This window comes from Otolemur garnettii, unplaced genomic scaffold (genome assembly GCF_000181295.1).
Source record: "Otolemur garnettii isolate 467f Iridium unplaced genomic scaffold, OtoGar3 scaffold00060, whole genome shotgun sequence".
In the NCBI taxonomy this organism is placed as follows: Eukaryota; Metazoa; Chordata; class Mammalia; order Primates; family Galagidae; genus Otolemur; species Otolemur garnettii.
The window spans coordinates 4,763,765-4,785,683 of record NW_003852455.1 but is presented as its reverse complement, the minus strand read 5'-3'; the positions used below and the strand labels follow the sequence as shown (position 1 = coordinate 4,785,683).

Genomic DNA, 21,919 nt, shown 5'->3' with positions numbered 1-21,919 from the left:
GTTTATATTCAAATGATGAAAAAGGTGAAACAAATGAAACGCAGAAAGTGGAAGAAACATGCTGCCTCTTGATTTATGCTATGTGGGTATCTCAGAGATGATCTTGAAGAGATTCTATCATAATATGTAAAAACTAAATATAAATATTTAATTTTACAAAGTTATATCTTCATCTGTCTATAAATATTCAAATTGGCTTCAAACTTCATTTAAAGCCCATTTAAAACATTCACATTTTAAAACTGTAAGTTGAAATTTCCAAATGTGTATTAGGAAGTAATATACTCTATTGCAAGGCACTAAAACGTGCATTGCTAAATAGATACATGTATTTCTAGATCATTACATAGACCCAAGGTGCCATTTAAAGGTAAAAAGGATTACAAATTATCTCACAATGCATTTTTAATTGATCTAAAGAGAGAAAGCATGTATATGCATATATTTGTAAAGAACTGAGAGTAATAATTGAGAAACCCAAGCTCAGTAAGTAAAGTTCAAGGCCAGTCCTAGAAAAATACTGATCCTATTAGAAGAACTCATAGTCTTTTGTGGTCAGACACATCAGCAGTTACAGTGTAAGCCACAGCATCACAATGAGACCAAGATTTCTACCATGTCCGCTACTTTTTCCATTTTTTTTTTTTTTGCTACAATACTACAGTGTTGAAATTTTGTCTTGCTTCTCCAATTGTGAGGAAATTCATATCTCTGTGCTACTTTAAACAAATAAAAAATGCAATTAATAGGTATTGAAGACATGAATACAAATGATTTTATTTACTTTTCAATCTATTGAAGCATGATTAAGTTGACATTTTAAATAAAATTAGCTTTGTAAGTAACTGCACGGTTGGGGATATAATTCACAAACCATACAGTTCGCTCATTGGAAGTGTACGATTCACAAGTGTTGAGTACATCCACAGAGTTGTGAACCCATAATCCTGATTAATCCTAGAGCATTTTCAGCACCCTAAAAAGCAATGCACCCCATTTAGCCATGAACACCCAATTCCTCTCATCCCCATTCAGCACTATATAACCATTAATCCACTTTACATCTCAGTAGCTCCCTATTCTGGACATTTCATATAAATGCAATGTAGATTGTATCTTTTGTGACCGGCTTTTTTCACATAGCACAGTGATTTCATGGTTCATATGTGCTATGACATATTCTACTTCACTCCTTTGTATCACCCAATAATATTCTATTGGATACACATACCTAACTTTATTTATCCACAATTCAGTTGATGGGCCTTTGAGTTCTTTCAACTTTTTGGCCATTATGAATAATGCTGCTAGGAATATTCATTTAAAGGAGTTTTGTATAGACACATATTGTCATTTCTCCAAGGTATATACATAGCAGCAGAACTGTTAGGTCCTATAATATCTTTATGTTTAATATTCTGAGAAACTGCCAGGCTGTACTCCAAAATGCACATACCATTCTATATTCCCACTAGCAGTATATAAGGGTCCCAATTTTCACCTATATATGTTGCTAACTATCTTTTTCTAATACAGCCATTGCAGCGGGAGATAAGTGGCATCTCCTTTGCATTTTCTTCATGGTTAATGGTGTTGAGTATCTTTTCCTGTGACTCTTGGCTGTATACAATATGTGTGAGAGTGTGTGTGTGTGTGAAATCCATCTATTCAGATCATTTGCATACTTTTTATTATTGAGTTCTAAGAATTTTTTGTATATTACAGATATAAGCTCTTTATCAGATACGTGATTTTTCAAAATGTTCTCTTTCTTAGTTTTCTTTTATTCTATTACAAGGGTACGTATGTTTGGTTACATTATTTGCTTTTGTACATTTTAAATCAAGCTTATCACTTATTTGGTGAACTGACTTGTCACTTCTTGATTGTGATTTTGAAGAACCAAACTTTTACATCATAATACAATACAACATCTATGTTTTCTTTTGTGGGTTGTGCTTTTGGTCGTTATTTCTGGGACCACTGCCTAATGCAGAATCGTAAACATTTACCCCTCTGCTTTCTTACAAGAGCTCTATAGTTTTAGCTCTTACATTTAGGTCTATGATTCATTTTGAGTTACTTTTTAATATGTGGTGTGAAAAATCAACCTTTACAATAATTTTGGGGACTACATGCTATCAATCAGATTTTTTACACTCTTAAAATAATGCCCGAGTCTATGATTCATTTCGAGTTATTTTTTCATATATAGTGTGAAAAATTAGCCTTTAAAATAATTTTTTGGGCAAAATGCTATCAACCAGATTTTTTTAAGTCTTAATTCCCAAGAGGGTCTTTTTATTGCCATAACTAAGAATGTTCAAGGAAATCCCTATAAACATATTAACAATGAAGAAAGTATTTCAATAAGAAGTATACACATGTTAAAAAAAATTAAACATCTTATTTCTGGATTCTGTGCAAAATAAGCCAGAATGTAAAGATAATAAAAATATATAAGAAAGAAATTCATGAGAGTTAATGAAAAATGTAAAATTTCATGCCAAGACACAAAGCATATTATGTTTCTAGAGCCCTGTTTTCCTCTTTTATAGCACCTAACTTTTATAGCACTTTTATTGTAGAATGAAAGCACAGTATTTCCCTTTCTCTTCCCTCGTGATTAGAGAATCTATAACAGCACTGGACACAAGATAAGTGCACATATTTAAAATTGAATAGATGAACAAATGCAAATGGATGAATGTCAGAACTAGCACTCACCTATACAAGATAAAAGGGGTGGACAATCAGTAAGGTTTACAAATATTACAAACATCTGCTCCTGCAAACATTTTGCACTGTTCCTCCCTTTCCTGGTACACGTGTAACTAGGATCACTCTTTTCTTGGTTTGGTGCATGATATACTCTCTGCTCATTTCATCTTTAGGTTTTAGCTTAAGCATCATCTCCTAAACGACATTTTCATATCAAGTATATCTAAATTAGTTTCTTCTGTTATAAAAATATATTTATCCTTTTCATAGTTCTAAGCCCAAAGAGTAAACTTCATATTTATTTGTTTACAGGTTGTCTTGTGCTCCCATACATTAGACATGTTTTTTGTTTTATTCCCCAGGCCTGAGACAATGTGGCTCTACTCTAAATAAGTAGATAGTAGGTGATTAGATAAGTGGGAGCGCAGGTGATCTGCTGGTCCCTGGATTTTCAGGAACAGTTACATCAAAACCACAGGCAAACAAGCCTGAACAAAGTCATTGCTATGTCCTTCTCCACGGTGGCTTTCAGTTCCCTCATGACCTCCCCCAGTTCCCTGCAGAGAAAATCTTTTCCCATCTATTGAAATAGAATAATAAAAGTCGAAGAAGTAATGCTTATTCATCCTTGCCCTAGCTGTAGAAAAATGTTTTAGAGGAAATAGCCAGCAATCTGCAATGAAATCTCAACAAACCGAAAGCATCTGTCTCTAAATCCTGGGTGAGCTTTAATCTATTTGGACCTGAATAAAATTAGAGGTCATCTCTCCTCACCATAGTCTCTAGAGTTCAATATTTAGCTTCCTAATAAAGTTCATAAACTTATCAACCAATATTTATGGTGACTCAAAAAATTTATGCAACATAATAAAGAGACTACATATGTTTATCCATGCTCCCATCTAGTCCCTTGTTCTCTCCTTCTTGTCCTACAGTCTTACTCTATAGACAGATAAATTTTTGGTCTAGAGTAGGGCAACCGTCAGGTGTCTACACAGTATGCATTCTTTTCTTCTTATTAACACAGCTTTCATGCTTCAAAACTGAATCCTCGTGTCCACAAATGTATATACTGAAGCCTAATCCCCAGTGAGATGGTATTTGGAAATGGGGCCTTTGCGAGTTAATTAGGTCATGGAATGGAGAGTTCATAAATCAGATTAGTGTCCTTACAAGGAGGGACAAGAGAAAGCTTGCCTGCACCATGTGAGGACATAGCAAGAAAAAGAGCCACTGTAAACCAGGAGGAAAGCCCTCACCAGAGCCCAACCATGCTGGCACTCTGATTTTGGACTTAACAGCTTGTGGGAAGTGAATGCCCATTTTTTGACCCACTCAGTCCATAGCAATTTGTCATAGCAGCCCAAAGTAGCTAAGAACAATCCTGATTTTGATAGACATGGCAAAGTATATACGACAAAATTAAAAACAAAAACAAACAAAATGCCAGGTATTAGCTTACTCTCTTTCCACCTGGGGTGGCCATGTGAGACGGTCCTACCCAATGATTTAAGAGTGGACATCTTCTGTAGCTTTTGTCAAAGTGGTAGTTTTCCAATAAAGGTACCACTATGCCCCTTCCTCTGCGCCCCTCTAGGAAGTGCACACATTATCTGTAGACATAGAAGCCATCTTGTCCCAAGAGAAGAAAGTCAAATAAATATCAAAATCTTTTGACCCCAGTAGGCTTGAACAGCTGATGAGTGAACAGCCAAATTCAATTCCTAGTTGATCTAGGAAGGCAAACTTAAGAATGTGTTATAATGAATTGGTTCTTGGAAAATAAAACCAGAGCAGAGAATTTTCAAATTAGGAAGATTTCCTGCATACACTGATACCTCATACATATAAGACATATAAGTCATATGTAGGATCACACATAAGGCATGACAAAATCCTAATCCAGGACTCTGGAGGGTTAAACAGGAATTACCAACAATTACACTAAGACATCAGGCATAAAATGCAACTATTCTGGGTCAGTCAGGACAAACAGTTACCACGTAGGAGACCAAAATTCTCTGTGGATTCAAAACAAAGTTTTTCTTTCCAGTTGGACCTAATTGAAATATACATCATTTACATTCCTATATATTGATTTTGTGCTCTAACTCTGTCTACCGTGTTCTTATTTGGTTACCTATCACAGTTCTTTTTCTTATTTTTTTGGTTGTTTTTTAATGTTCCTTTTCTCAGTGCTGTCTTCAAAGAGCCAACTTCTCCACAGACCTGGTCATAAAAATGACTCCCTTCTGCGTCTCTGTTTCACCACTCCTCTATTCTATTCAAATTTCCATTGAAAATCCACTAATTTTAGCTTTCCAGGTAGTGCTCATTACTTCTTTCCTTTTCCATCTCCCTGATATCTATGAAAGCCATGGACTAAAGACTTATTTTATGTGATCTGCCTCCCTCCGAGTGAGTCACATAAGAAGGTATTTCCAAGAACGAAAGCCGTCAGGAGTTGAAAAGCTGGTTCATGCATGGAGTTTGGGGGAAGGGGAGCAAAAATGATTGATCCTTACCTTTAGAGGATGGTCTTATTCAAACATGAATACTATTATATTTTTAAATTGGATCTTGGGGAGGAACCAACCAGGCAAGGGAAAGCAAAACTGATGGTGTACCAGAAAGCCACGGCCAGGTCCCAGGGTTCAGAAGGAGCCACTGGGTAATGTCCTCGCAGAAACAACACAGACTACATGGAGCTTCAGCTTTTTCAGAAGGTCTTACTATCCAAAAATTGAAAATATTTTCATCTCTTTATCAGTTTCCTGCATTAAGAAAAAAAAGCAACCCAACCTGATTTACACAAAAAGGGCAGCTACAGGCTCAGGAAACCGAAAAACTTCAGTGGGTGGGCTGGCTTCGAGTTTATGTGCAAATTCACAGGATGTAAATGAGACCTAGTTGCTTCCTTATTTGATCCAGATCTTCTGTCCTCTGAGTCTTGGAATCATCCTCAGAAAGAATATTTGCTTGTGGTATTAAGATAGTTGAGGTCCTTGTATACTCTCAGCTCCAAACCTAGTTCCAAAAAATAAAAGGGTACATCCTGCAACAGACAAAGTCATGTCTTGTGCTGGAAGCTGAGTAACCCTAATTAGATAGGAAATACCCCACAACCAACCCTCCATGGCCAGGTGGCTAAAGAAATTAGATTAGGAAAACCAGGATCTGCTGCTAGAACTAAGGGTGGGACTAACCCTACAAAAGCTTTATAAACTGATGATGAGCAATTGATGGAGGGTGCACTGGGCATCTTCTTTAATATATCTATTGCTAACATTGTACTGCTTATGGCTGACACTGTGTGTTGACTACATACTATTACCCACGCTAGGGTTTTACATGCATCTTCCTGTTTAATTTTGGCTTAGTATCTTATAATCATGCCCCCATTTTACATGGAAGGAAACTGAGTCCAGAAAATAAAGAAATTTTTCAATTTCATCACAAAGAAACTGAGTTACAGAGATATGATTCAAACATAGTTTTATTTCCAAAGCTCACTTTTAAAAATACTAGTTAATCCTGCCTGATTGATGACTAAAGGAACAGAATCTAAAAATTTTAGAAATATGAGTACCTGTTGGCCTACTATGCTTAATGGCAACATGGAAAGAAAAAAAGTAAAATTTGGCAACATTTTAAAAATAATTCTATGGAAAGTCCTCATTAGGGCTGCTCTTAGAAGCGGAATCCTGTTCTAAGGAAAAATGTTACTAGAAACACATACGCTAATTTTCACAATCAAGACCAAGCCTGGAGCTAATGTATTAACATTCTACAGAAGTCGGAAACTCTTTGAATAAAACCAACGTTCCTTCCTACTGCACACATCCTAATAAGGCAAAAATGGACGTTTACCATTACCCAGTCCCTACTGAAAGTTTAACTAACTAATGACCTGTTGATTCTTCCAGAAGAAAGGCAATAACGTTCCAACAACTTTGACAACAACAACAAATCCACTGCATGTTTACAAGCCACAACGTGAGAGCCTAGCATCTTTCTTTTTTAGTTAGAAAAAATACTCTAGCCCAATGAGTACATACAGGTGGGGGGAGAAATAAACAAAGTAAGTAATTTTTTTCTAGGTGCTACGGCCAAAAAGTACTCTAAGATAAAAAAAGAAATGATGCACAATTTAAGGAAATTACAAGTATCTGAGAAGAAAAAGTTATGTAAATGACCTAAAGTGAATATTGAAAAATCTACTCGGTGAATAAGCCTCTGTGATTTGCCCTTTGATGTGTAGCTATGCAGGCATCATTAATTTCACTTGGCGTTCACTTGGCATTAATGGCTAAAGCTTTTGTTATCTCTACCCCCCCTGCCCCCGCCCCACACTCCCCTCATTTCAAAACTCTCAGAGTTTCATTTGGCATTGACGGCTAAAGTTTCTGTTCTCTTTCTCCCCCTGACTTTTCAGAAATACCATTTGCTGTCTCCAGAAACATCTCTGAGTAAGGCTCAGATTTCAGAACTTCCCATGAGGAAATGGGTTGATACGGAAACTCAAATCCCAGAGTCCGTAACTACTTTCTACTTCTATGTGATTTTTTTTTAATGCCATTTCTTTTCAGGATGAAAGGAAAATTGTCACTGACAGATGAACTGTACTGACCAGGTAGCTTCCCAGGAAGACATCTTTCCTCCCTCACCCTTTAAAATCAGTACTCAGTAAAGAAAGGAAAATATGGCCACAGCAGCTTTGAAAACTACCACACAGCATCAGTCTCAACACCCAAGAGGCACGAAGAGTAAGATTCCCCTAGCAAATTTCACATGTTTCAATAGAACAGCCACAGCCTATTTAAAAGAGGACTAGTAACTGAACAGTAAAGTGTGTAGGGTCAAATTATTATAATGGCCATTAAGTCAACCATGAATTATGAACAGAATTAAACGACACGATGCCTCCATCAAATGATTCAATAAAATTTTAACAGATGCTTTTACATGAGAATTATAATTTCCACTGCTCTGAGAGGCAGTAATCTATGTTAGTTAAGGCTCCTAACTTCAAGGAGTTTGCATCTGACACACAAAGCAAGCAAATAAAGAGGCCTAACAAAAGAAGAAAAGAGACATAGATAAATGTCTTACCAAAGTGGATCATGTGTCAGCTATTTTTGACTGCAGAAATTAGAAAAAATTTTTACTGGGTCCTAAATGATGGAAAACTGTGGACATCTATGACGGTGGGGAAGTAAAAGAAATTAGACAGGTAAAATGAAAAGCACCTCCGTGGCATGAAATAGTCTCACTAGTGGCCTCTCCCTTCTGCTTCCTCAGAGGCCTCTCCATGTTTCTCAGCATAAAATCAATATCATCTCAGACTCTAGACATCATCTGCTCTGGGTAAAGCCCCAGATTCAGGTGTGGAATACTAAATGGTACCAAAGGACGCGTCAGTCTAGCAATCTCTCTCTCATTTTTCTTGTTGTTACTGTCGTTGACACCTTTAAACAAAGCCATCACAAACAAGGCGATAGACTGCCCTGCCCTTCAAAGGATGATGCTTTCAATTAGGTTTGTAACACAGAGTAGCACGTCCTTAACTTCAGCAACAAATAGGAGAAGCAATGCTGATGAAAGAACTGAATATTGAACTAGAAGATGCTTTTACTTACCCTTCCTCACTATACTGAGTGACCTCATTTTAGTCACTTAACCTCTCTGTTTCCCAAGGCATTCCTTCTGTCACTCAGCAGTAATACCAGAGACATCGCAAGGCTCAAATGAAATCGTCTATTCGAAAGTTGGGGGAACAAAAATGAGAAACACTCCACAATGGAAAGGTTTCATTACACGCAGGCCAAGGGCAGGATGGTATTATGAAAAGCTCACGGTTTTTGAAGGTAAGACCTAGATTTAAGCCCTGGTTTGGTTACTCACCAGGATGAGTTTATTGAAGTCAAGAACCTCTCTAAGCCTCAGATTTCATCAACATCTGATAGTTTATTCCTATCCATCCTCACGAACTTGCTGAGAAAATTAAATACAAATCTAAAAATCTTTTAGAAACAAAAGCTAAGCAAAGTATTGTTGACTTCTGCCAGCACCGCCATTACTAATGGGGCCTCTCTGACGACAGTTTACCCCCAAGACAACTTATAACATCCCTTATTTTCTAAAATATAATCACTTGAAGGAGTCACTTTACCACCAATTTAGCTTCAAATGTAATCTGTATGGGTTAAGACATTGGTCAAATAAAAATCTGTGTTCATAAAATTTGATTTTAGTTTGTCCCTCAGTTGAAAAAACTCCCATTAGTTCACAAACTGATTCGGATTAGGGTGACAACTGTTTGAAGTTTATAAAGTAAATAAATAATAGTTGTAGTTAGGAAAAAAATAAGCCTTTTAGAAAAGTTTTAATCGTTATTAATCACTGAAATGCCGGTGACAAGTGTGCTAAATTCATCAAACTATTCATTAAAAAAGGCTGAAGAGTTTCTGCCTAGTTACAAGCTCTGGATGTGTTTTAAATTATTCAAATTGCATTATTTTTAAGGGTCATTTTCCCCAATACAGATATCAAGGCTCTCAAGATGTCCAAACAATTAAGTTAGATTTTTATTTCCCAAATGCTGATGTGCCAGATGTTACTCCCATAACTTTCTTTTCGTTCGTCTTTTCTTTTCTCCAAACTGGGGTAAGAAAGGTAATGACAAGCAGAAGGGTAAGAGGGTGGAGCTGGAGGCAGAGTCAGAGGGTAATATTGACAGAATATGGCATCCACTTCACCTGGATGTTGGACAAGCATGTGTACACATAAAGAACCTCAACAACACATAAAGAACCTCAACATGCCCCAAAAGAGCCTTTACCCTTGGTTCCTGGGAGGGACTCTGTGTTTGGCTGAGGGGCTTGGGTAAATCACAGAACAACAATGGGAGTTGGTTGGGACTTTGGATTACTCAGCATCGGGTGACATGAAGACTGAGATCAACCACACGAGCAATCAAAGAATCTTGCCTAAAAATGGACCCCAATAAAACCTCTTAATGCAGAAACTTTAGAGAGTTACCTGGGCTAGTGGTTACCTCCATGCCTGTTAATTACACATTGGTACCAAAAGAGGAACACATCCTGACTCTGTCGGGAGAAAAGAGTAAAAGCTCGGTGTTTGGTCCTTCTGCTGGACACTGCCCTGATTGCTTCTTCCCTTGGCTGATTTTAATACGTATCTTTTTCCTGATAATAAACCCCATAGCCAGGAGAATAATAACAACAGCTTTCAGTGAGTTCTGTAAGTCCCAGCAAATCATCAAGCCAGAGAATGAGTCCATGAACTCTCACACCTGCAGTTGGTGCCAGAATTGAGGGTGGTTTGGGGGTTTGCGCCTTCTAACTTTGTGCTTGGCCCAAACTCCTTATAAGAATTAGGGCAATAAGTGCAAACTCTAAGCAGGTAAGAATCTTACCTATTTCATCCACTTTTATGTACTTGGTAGATAACATAGTACCTGGCATATGGTAGCATTACAGGAAATACACGTTGAATGAATATTAGGTTTATTGAGATTGACTTTGAGGACAAGCCAGCATTTGTACAGTGAGTTGTAGGAATAAAGCCAATAAAGCTTTGATTATATAGTTAATTGTCCAACTACTGTATTAAATTTGTTCTGCCTATTTTGGAATCAGCTATTCTTTAAAATTCAGTAGTCTTTAGTGAGAAATCTTTGCCAGCGAATGTGCTTAAGGCTGTGTTTGGGGGAACTGTGTTGCCCAGATAGCAAAGGCAAATATCATATAGGTCCTGTCCACCGGCAAAATAAAATCCAACTGCTGTGATATTAAAGCAGAAATACCATCTAATTCTCTTTTGAAAATGGATAATGGAGAGAGAGGCTACATATCAGGCAACATTTGAGTTGAGCTTTAGGAAGATTATGGTTTACACAGGTACACAACCAGCAGAAAAGACAGATACAGCAGCATCAGGGACGCCACCATAGTAAACACTAGGTTTATTTTGTATATATCCTATTATATAGTACACGTCTTACAATAATTATCTAAAATAGTATGCCATCAATTTTCTAACCACAGTTATCTAGCTTTATAATTTTATACCAGATGATGCATATCTACAATTTTTTTATTTATCCAGATTCAGTACAAATTGCTTAAATATAAAAAGATACCAATGTGAGTTAATTTATGGAGGACAATGGAGAAAGGAGACTTGCTTGGGCTTTGCTCTGTCTATATAACCTGTTCAAACTTGAAATTCAATATTCTTCAATTATTTTCAAATTTTCAGCACAAGAGACTGGAAATTATAATAAAAAAATAAATGTATATGGGCTAAGAAAAATATTTGTCCACTTAGAATTTCATATCTATTGCAACTCAAGAGTAAAAGAGGAAGACATTTTCATGGCTACCAAGACAAATGAATTCACCATCCACAGACCCCTCTATACCTGAAATGATTAAAGATTTAGTTTAGAAGTTAGACCACATTGGATACACATACACATGCAAACAAAAATTATATGCATAGAAATTACCCGAAAGATTGGTAAATTCAGTGACTAGCTATAAAATAACTGATTGTGCGTATGATTTTATTTTAAAGTGTAACGAATCAAACTGGTGAGAAGGTCGCAGGATTTACTAGCAAGAAAACATCCTAAGGCCAGGAGCTGTTTGGAAGGAAGACAGAAACACTAAAAATAGTTCGCGAACTATGTAACTATTTTAAAAAGAATAACCAATAAAGGAATAAAACCATAGTTTACATTAATAAGCCAGCAGAAGAATTTAAAAAATAGAAAAAACTTCAATAAAGCAACAGAAATTTTAAAGAAAGAGAATCAAAAGTAGATTTTAAAAATACAAACTATTATTACGGTAAGCACACATTCACATATACCAATAACCTCATCAAATATACACAGATTAAACTCACTTACGGAAACAGATGTTTCAGAATGGATTTTAGAAACTATGGCTCTACCTTACCTAACACTCACACCGGCAGTCTCCTGGTGAAAGAGGAAAAATCAAAAGCCACAAGGGACTTCATTCCAAGCTTATATAGGAAGAGAGCCAAGGAACTGACGAGATAAATGACAGCTTTGTGAACTTCTCCTGGATTCCAAAGTAGCTTCTTTAAGGCCTTTGCATTTGCTCCAGCCTCTCTGCTCTCCCTCTATGTCCCTAGACGAAGCCCTCAGTGGTGTGCCCAGCTACTGCTTTTCAAAGGACTTCCAGCCTTAATACTGTATCCCAAAGCACCTCAGGAAAGCCCAGGTTAGCAGCAGGTGTTCAACTCACCAGGAGAAAGCATCACGATTCTTGGTTTGAGCAAGTCTGATTTAAGAGGACAGAACTGAAAAGCTAGGTACCCCAAACAGGTAACTCAATTGCTCAGCCCCACACTAATAAAAGATCCTGCTAAAAAAATTCTCTAAAGTTTAAGAGTAAAAAGTTTCTTAACCTCTCCTACCAAGCTTCCCCCACCTGCTCTCAGCTTAACCTCATTCAATTCTAAGCAAGAAAGACAGAAACAATGCATCTCCATAAAACCTCCAGAGGATGAAACCAACCCCCAACACAGACACACCACGCACACACACTGCGCACACAGACACACCTGCGTATGCACTCCTGCACAATTATTTCCAGCCTACAATACTGTTGACAAACTTTGTGTGTTTTTCCTCTTCCTGGGCCTGTAGAAATCAACTCTAGTCCAAAGATCTGAATTCCATAGTTCTTATAGAATTACAACCTGAATTATGACCTTTTAAATATAATTAATGCAGTCTACCTTTAACTGCTTATTTAATGACTGTTTAAATCTTTAAAGTAATACTACCCTAAAATAAACTCCATGCTTTAACTTTTCTTTAAAGGAAAGGGTTTTTTTCCTTAAAAAAAAAAAGTTACTATAATTATTCAAAACAACAGTTTGTTACCTTTCCTTCATATTTTAATTTCTACATTTAAAATGGACTCACCCTAACTGGACATTAAGAACTGTTAAAACTATGACAGACCAAGAATGAAAGCCCAGTATTTTGACTAAAATTGTATTTAAATATTATTTTAAGCAGAAACTCTTGAAAAATGCATATGTACACATAGGACATATAATTGTGTATTTAAATCAAAATAAATTCAACAGTAAAATGGTAACTTTAAGAGTTCTCATACAGGCCAGGCAAGGTGGTTCACACATGTAATCTCAGCACTTTGGGAGGCCGGGGTGGGTGGATTGCCTGAGCTCACTAGTTAGAGACCAGCCTGAGCAAGAGCGAGACCTCACGTCTAAAAAATATAGCTGGGCGTTGTGACAGGCGTCTGTAGTCCCAGCTACTCAGGAGGCTGAGGCAAGAGAATCATTTGAGCCCAAGAGTTTGAGGTTGCTGTGAGCTATGACGCTACAGCACTCTACCGAGGGCAACAAAGTGAGACTCTGTCTCCAAAAACAAAATAAAATTCTAATATAAATGGCAGGTGTATTACTAATAAGAAAGAATAATGTACCTTTGGGGACCAAGGGAATTCTTGCTCTTTGCCCTCTGAAGGTTCACCAAAAATCAACTGACAAAAGGAGATTGATAGGAATAAAGGCAGACAAACCTAACAACGTGCACAGCGGGGAGAATGACTTCAGACCGTGCAATACAAATGGTTATGCCCCCTTCTAGGGGGGAGGGAGATGGAAACAATGTACGATTTGGGGAGAGCAGTATTTTTAGAGGCACATGGAGTAGGCAATGGTTTGTGACAATAGGCTATTCAGAAAGACTTCAGTCTTTCCTCAAAAGCTATGAGTTCAGTTCATGAAAACTCAAGGAAGGGACCTGAGATCATCGTTTTCTTTTTTGACAGATCCAAACTCTAGGCCAATACGGGAACTCCATCCTGTGCTTTGGGACAGACAAAGGACTGTCCCATTTCGGGGTATCAGTTTCTGAGCCCCACTACACGAGAGATTTGCATAATTGAACAATGAAAGAGCCTAATAAAATAGCCAATAACTAATTTAAAATCCAGTAGGCCTACACGAACTTCCTAAGTAACCTTGTGTTATTTACTGAGGTCATAGAAAGTACGGGTGGAAATCTGCAGCCATGATTTTCAAGAAATTTTGTTGACCAACTATAAATAGCCAACTCTCTTGTGAGAAAGCAGAAATAAATTGTATATATGTATAAATACAGACAAACACAACATTCCCTGCAGCCACATTCTCTCAATGCATAAATTATTACCTTGGGAGTGAGACTGGCATCAAAACAGTGTTAACTACTCGAAATTATGTTATAGCCACTGATGCCACCTAATTTTACCAGTTTGGGAACTGAAAAGGGATATTAGACAGCATGGTGTCCACCACCCTCCTTTTAAAGGTTCAGAAATAAAGGCAAAGAGGGGATGTGATTTACCCAAAGAGACATCTAGATAGTAATTGAAACGCAAATCAAGCCCACCATCTCTGCCTCCAATCTAGTTTATATTGCCTTGGAATTAAACACTTACTCTGACTCTGACACATGAGGAACAAACAAAACCATACTCTCCATCTTCTGAAAGGTTGTTTTTTCTCCACAACAGGACAGAAAAGACTCCCTTCAATTTGTCTATGGAAGAATTTCCATTCTCAAGCTACTCCCTGTACTTGAAGGAGAAGCAACAAGAGAAAGGGAAAACGTCTTATGCCTTGAACTAAACAGAAAGGAAAAATTCGAAAGAGAGACTACTCTGGAGAAGTGGAAGCGAGACACAGAGAATGCATATTGCGTGGAAAGTAACCGGCTTCTTCTCATTTAGCAAGGCATGATCTTTAATCCTCATCATAACTGAACAGCTGAATCAGAAAATATAAAATGACTTCAACTTCCAATTTGCTTCCCTAAAATAGCGGTTAGTCTGTGAACTCTTTATGGCCATTTTTGCAGTTTACACACACACACACACACACACACACACACACACACACAAATAAGGCACTTACTGAACTGTAGAGATAGCCTTCACCATTCATGGCCACATAGAGGCTGGCCTTCACCCCTTGGATGGCCACCACACGGAGGCCCACAGGAATTAGATTGAAGAGGGCTGCAGGGGTTAAAAAGAAGACAGAGAAGAATAATTAGTGACCTCTTGAATAAGTCATGTTGCTTCTTACAACGATTCTTCTGAGAATTAAAACCTATTAATAGAAAGTGGTAGGGAAAAGGAAAGAGAAAGAGAGAAAGACAGAGAGGTCTGGAAATGAGGATAACTGACGTCTTGGCTCTGTCCCACCACTGATTGCCTGTGTAAGTTCAGGTCAATTACATAGACACCCGTGTGATAAAGAGGTTAGATGAGAAGGTCTGGAAGGGCCCCTGGATCTGAGAGCCCAACATCCTTGATTCTCAAAATTAACAGAAACAGTGTAACATAAGACGTTTTTTTCCTAACAATTAAATAATTGGGATCAAAAAATTCTCAACAGTCAAAAACATATTTGTAGTTATAAGGAGTAATAAAATATGATTTCTGAAATATATATCAGAACTTTCTGTTTTCAGACTTTTCCCTGTGGTTCTGAACACTGGAGAAAGTGGAAGACTTTCCACGTTAAACATGGAAGATGAAGGGAAAAATCACTGACTCGCTGGCTGTAATACCAAGGACAGCACTTTTCTCTTGATATTTACAGGTTTTCACGTGTAAACAACGATAGATGAATAGATGACTGACATATAGCTTAAACTACAATGATATATTTTATAGATGTCTATGTAAAACCATTAAAAATTACTTTGGCAAATTTAATTCAACACACTAGGATGAAATGAGAACATTGGCTTGTTGTCTTTAAGTATGTATTTTAGTTGCCCGTCACTCAAAATACTCAACCGTCTGTAATTTCCACTTGGAAAAGGATTTCAGACGTCAGAAAAAAGATAAAGAAGAAGAAGAAAAACAAGATAATCTAATTTTCTTCTGACGATGTATTTCTATAATTATGTATCTTTGGCACTATTCCAGTTACTTTTGAGATTTCAAAGTGAGCATAAGCAGCAAACATTGCCTTTATCCTAAAACAATTTACACTATATATGGAAGAAAAGCATTCATATAATTAGACCCCGTACATGGCAACATGGCTATAAATTAAATCTCTCATGACTACATGCATAAGAGAATATCTCTGCAGTTCACTTTTATATTCTGACTCAAATGTTCTTATCTATCTTTTCCACTTATAAAATCTCTATCAGTTCTTACCTTGTCCGTTTTTGATATAAGATACACGTAAATTAACCCAAGGGCTACTTTTACTTAGGAATGCTTCCATGATGGGGGCTCCTCTCAATCTGGGATTGTAAGCCAAACATGCACACACACCTCTGCACACATAGTATTTGTCTTTCAGTCAACTGTTTAGCTGAGAGTTGTAGAGGCTCAGTCAAGCCTTAGACACTAAGTTCACTACAGCCAGATCCAATTCCTAGCAGTTGACATTGGATCACTCTCTTTCAAACCTGTTTCCTCATTTGTCATGAAAATTGAGACTAAATCTTAATGCAGAGAGACTGCACAGCTTACGTAATAATAGTCATTCAATAAATGGTAAGCATTATTTTAAAAAATATCTTAATAGTTGCTTACGGATCATTGGCTCAATTCAGACCTGAACTAGTTTTAGTTCTCCTGTATTCCTGCCATTGTCCTGGTGCTACTAAAATAACTTAAGAAATACAAAACCTTAAAGTCTAGTTGGAGAAAAAAAAAAATCTAAGACATATGGAATAATCTGATACAGTGTATAATTTACTTCTATAATTAAATGTAATATATGCATTCTATATATATTCTCTATGTTACAGAAGTTCAGGAAAATGGAAGATCCGTGTGGCCCGAAGTGCCTCACACAGAAAATGGAGCCTACCTTGGCACTCAAAGAAGCGGCGGCGGAAGTTAAGAAAGTCAACAGGAGAAGAACATTTTATTGGGGCGGCAAGTTAGGTGGTTTTGCAGAGTAACGTGTGTATGCAGGAAGGGAATGGGAGATCAGAGGATTTGATTTATACTGGGGCAAAATGAGAAAGAATACCAGGTAAACAAAGTAAGGATACATGAGGATTCGAGTCTGTCACTCGAATCTGAGAGATCTAGTCTTTACTAAATGGGCAACAAGACACGTGGCATAGAAAGATTAGATTATAAGACTGTTAGATGTTTCCAGACAACATCGTTTCTGTCTGCACCTCTCAGTTACGTGGCTTTGAGCTATATACATTTAACCTCACTTCCTTAGTTTTTCCATCTTTAAAATGGGCATAACAATCCTTTCTGCACGAAGTTGATAGAAGAATCAAATGCATTATTGTGTTCCTGAAAGTGATTCATAAACACAGATGTATCTCTCTGTATAATAATTATTTGTCATTAATGCTTGATCCCTCTGCTTGTCAAATAAGGTTACTGTGGGACTGATATAAAAATAGTCATATTGCCTCAGCAATATTTTTTTAATTTACTTTTTACAGCTTGCTTAATGCTTTAAAAGATAATGCTTCATATTTGTGCAATATTTAATTTTCCAAGTGCTGATAAATTCATCAGATGGATTTGATCCTCAATCATAAACGCTATGAACAATTTAGGACAGAATGACTACCTCAATTTTTAGAAGGACAAACAAATTTCAGCCAAGTAACCTACGAGAAACTGCATCTGAACAAAGGCTTCCTACCTCTCTAATACAGTTTTCTGTCCAAAATAGTATATTTCCTCCTATTGTTCTTCTTTGTGTGTGTGTGTGTGTGTGTGTGACAGCATCTCAGCCTGTTGCTAAGGCTAGAGTGCCATGGTGTTGGCCTAGCTCACAGTAAATTCTAATTCCTGGATTCAAGAGATCCTCCTGCTTCTGCCTCCTGAATAGCTAGGACTATAAGCACCCACCATGAAGCCTGGGTAATTTTTTCTATTTTTAGTGGAGGCAGAGGTCTCGCTCTTGCTCAGGCTGGTCTCGAACTCCTGAGCTCCAGGGATCCACCCACTTCAGCCTCCCAGAGTGCTAGGATTACAGGTGTGAGTCACAGCGCCCAGCCTCCTTTTGTTCTCTTAGGTTTAATTTCCCCAACACTATTCTTAACTTCTTGCAAACTAATAGATGCTTTAGCTGAATCTCCCTGCACAGCCTGCATTTAGATGTAGCTCCTAGGGTTTCAGTGCTGGATAATGACCTGTAGGCCAGCGGGTCCACACACTTGAAGAACCCTTCCTTAAAGACAGCTTCTAGGTGTCCTTTGTCCCTCTGCCCAACCCTGTCCCTTATTGCTGCCTGGGCAGGTATATGGTAGCTGGATGATCTCAGATGGTGAAAACCAGGGCTACTCCCTAGTGACCAGAAGCAGGTGAGCTGGAAGGAGCTGGGTCCCTGAGAACTTAGTGAGCAGAGCCACCCATCCAGCATGCAGAGACGTAGGCCTGGCTCTCATGTGAAAAAATGAGTCCTTGTTACTTCAGTCTGTGCAATGCAGAGCCAATGTAATCCTAACCAGTACAGACTGCTAATGACAGCAGAATGAATATGCAAAGTCTGAACTAAATGCAAGGTACTTATACACTGTAAATAACAGCAGCTACCGGAAAATGCATGTATCAAGTTCAGTGGCAATTCTTGTGAGAAGGACTAATGAAATCCCAAATTGTGCATAATGTCTTTGTAAAGTAAAGACTTCCCAGGATAAGTGCTAATAACATTAGTTCATGTAGCTGGAACAGGAGAAAAAAACAACCATAAAGCTTTTCTTATGTGAGAAGTGAGAGAAAACCGCTGAAGCTAGACAGAGACAAAAACAAGAAATCTGTGTGAATGTTTCATATGAACCACAAGGGGATGATGGCTTTTAGATGGTATGTTCTGGGAGGGTTACCAGGTCCATTAAAAAAACAATCAGTAAACAATTTGAAATAAGATTTTTTTATAGGTAAAAGCTTCCAAAGCATTCTCTTTTTAAGAGCACTCATCTGCCTCCTAAAATCTCCAAAAGTGGCAAGTGACTTACCCTTATCAATTATTTACCGTCAGTGTAGTGTCCTTCGCTGCCAGCTCACAGAAGCCCTTTGTTTCTCAGTGATAATTTCTCCTTAGTCTCCAGTCTCCAACTCAAAGCCCTTGCCCTAACTCATCTATAACTGAGATACTGGCTTCCACCCATTCGTCAAGTCCCCTGCAAGTGATTCATGTCGTTTCCTTGCTTGCAAACTGTGCTGATTCTTCCCTGTCTCCACTGTCCTTTACAACCTGGCTCCAGTCCACATCTCCAGCTTATCATCTGTCACCCCTTCCATCTACTGTAACCAGCTTCATAGAGCGTTTTGCCATTTCCTAACTTCCCCCTTGATCTTTAGGCTAGAGTTTGTCCTCGTTTGGTCTCTCTTTTTAGAAAACCTATCTTCCAAACGAATGTAGCCAACCCTCTTTACCCTTTAAGGCCTGCTTTATTGAACTCCCTCCCTACGTCTTGGCCAAACCCTTTAGAGATAGTAATTTCCTTTTCCAGAATCGCTTATTTCACGTGCCTATCTCTGTGACAGCATTCACAACATGGTTCTAGAGTTATTTGTCTCCATCCCTATTAACACAAGCTTCTTGAGGGTAGTCTCTGCAACTTGTAGTATAGTTAGATATATAATACACAGTATATATTAAATAACTGCTATTGGTTATAAGGGCCACGAAAAGACATTACTTTCAGGAATTTATGTTTCCTTACTGGAATGATATTCAATGTTACGTGTACAACACACATTTCTGCTACGTGGCACTTTCACTTTAACATATTTATTTGCTGCTTTTAATTAATATGATTTTCCTCCTCCTACTTTCTAAAATCCATGATTTTGCTAAGTTAGTTCCCTCCGCTTGGAATGTCATTCTCCCTCTATCTTCACCCTGAAATCCCTGACACATTTAAAATGACACACCAAATACCAAGTGCTTTCTTTCATTTCTTAGCTGATTTATTCCTGGATCTAGATTATATTTATCACAAGTTATAATTTTATTCCTTTGAAATATCTTGTTTTCTCTCCCAACCACAACTAGACTGTAAGCGTTCCAAAACAGAAATCATATCTAAAATATGCTTGTATAATATGGAGGTAAGGCGGTGAAGGGAGAGGAGAAAAGAGAGAAAGAATATGCAGGGTATTATATATTCTATTTATATTAAGGATCTCAGTAAACATTTGCTGAATAAAAATTAGAATTATATGGCAAATAGAGTCCATGTGTCTAATCTGACATTCAAAGATCTTACTAATCTTGTCCTTTCCAAAAGGAGTATCTCATTCTAAATCTTTTTATAAAGTTGACTATTATATTGTCAGTATAAAATAATGGAGCCAATGCTGTATGTATTAACAAGCCAAATCCCATTATGAAACCAGATGGCAAAAACGACATGGAGAAAGGTAATGAAGGGGAAGGATAGTCTTCCAGAAATGGCGTTGAGAAAACAGGACATTCACATGTAAAAGAATGAAATTGGAGGCACAGCGTCTGTAGCACAGTGGTTACAGTACCTACAACATATCGAGGGTTATGGGTTCAATATGGCCCAGGTCACCTAAACAACAATGACAACTGCAACAAAAAATAGCCGGGTGTTGTGGCAGGTGCCTGTAGTCCCAGCTAGTTGGGAGGCTGAGGCAAGAGAGTCACTTAAGCCCAAGAGTTTGAGGTTGCTGTGAGCTGTGACACCATGGCACTCTACCAAGGGTGACATAGTGAGACTTTGTCTCAAAAGAAAAAAAATGAATGAAATTGGACACTTATCTCTCACCATACATGAAAATTAACTCAAAATGGATGAAATATTTAAACATAAGACCTGAAACTGTAAAACTCCTAGAAGAAAACCTAAGGGAAAACGTCTTGACAATGGCCTTGGCAATGATTTATTTCTTGCATGTGATATTAAAAGCACAAGAATCAAAAGCAAAAATAGACAAATGTGACTATATCTAACTAAAAAACAAAGAAACAACAAAGAAAACAGTCAACAGAATGAAAAGGCAACCTATAGAATGAGAGAAAATATCTACAAACTGAATATCTGTTAAGGTCTAATATCCAACTCAACAGCAACAAAATCCCAAATAACTCAATTTAAAAAATGGGCAAAGGGCTTACATAAACATTTTTCTAAAGAAGATAGCCAACAAGCATATGCTTACCATCACTAGATCTTTATAAACTATGAAGCTAAAAGAAACATTTGAAGTTATTAAAAAAGTATCAATTTTGATTAATCATGCTGCAGAAAAGATTGAGATTAAATTATCTTTAAGATTATACATTGAAAATAATACAAAATAAATGTACAGAATTGCAGGTAACATGTAATTAACTAAAATATTTTATTATTTTCCTAGATTTTACTTTAAGAGAGTTAAACTCTCTCTTTTTCTTTAAGAGAGTTCCAAGCTTTTAAAAAACGTTTAAACTTTTGTTGTTTTTTTTTTTATTTTTTCACATTACTCACCCTTGCATATAATTTTTATTTCCTCATGTTATGTTTATTTTTTCAAAGGAGTACTCAAAATCAGATAAGCTTCAGGACCTACAAAACCTAAGCCAATCTCAAGTTAAAATTTAAGTGGAAAGAGAGAACGTAGTACCAAATGAGAAAGGAAAAACTCAAGAATTTATATTCATTGGGGGCAGAGCAAGACAGAGGCCATGTAACAGCTTCTTTGTAACCTGGAGCAGTGAGATTGGGGAGAGAAGACTCCAGGCATCTCTGGCTTGTGGGCTCTGCCCAGAAACATCCCTTTGGGGATACAGGGAGACAGTGAGAGACTTCTGGACCCCAGGAGGAGGACAAAAGCAGTGAAGAAGTGGCAAATGGTTGCAAATGGGCTGCCTCAGCTATAACCACAACAGCAGGGAGACTGCAGACAGGGAAAGCCTTCCCTGTGGGTTGTTTCTTTTGTTTGGGCTTGGGCACTCAGTTGAATTACCTTGGGAGAACTTGGGTGAGAGCGCCGGTGACTTTAATAAACTGTGGTATATGTACACCATGGAATACTATGTAGCCCTAAAGAAAAATGAAGACTTTACCTCCTTCATGTTTACATGGATGGAACTGGAAAATGTTCTTCTTAGCAAAGTATCACAGGAATGGAAGAAAAAGTATCCAATGTACACAGCC

The 21,919-nt window shown here is 37.5% G+C and overlaps 1 protein-coding gene across 3 annotated transcripts in view; it reads right to left on the bottom strand.

Moving 5' to 3' along the window:
* Positions 1-21,919, bottom strand: part of FGF12 (fibroblast growth factor 12) — a 530,610-nt gene that overhangs the window by 141,856 nt on the left and 366,835 nt on the right. For all 3 annotated transcript variants that reach the window (XM_012806903.1, XM_012806902.1, XM_003792698.2), the window contains one exon: positions 14,713-14,816. In XM_012806903.1, the coding sequence (XP_012662357.1) occupies positions 14,713-14,816 (104 nt within the window). The remainder of the gene's footprint in view (positions 1-14,712; positions 14,817-21,919) is intronic.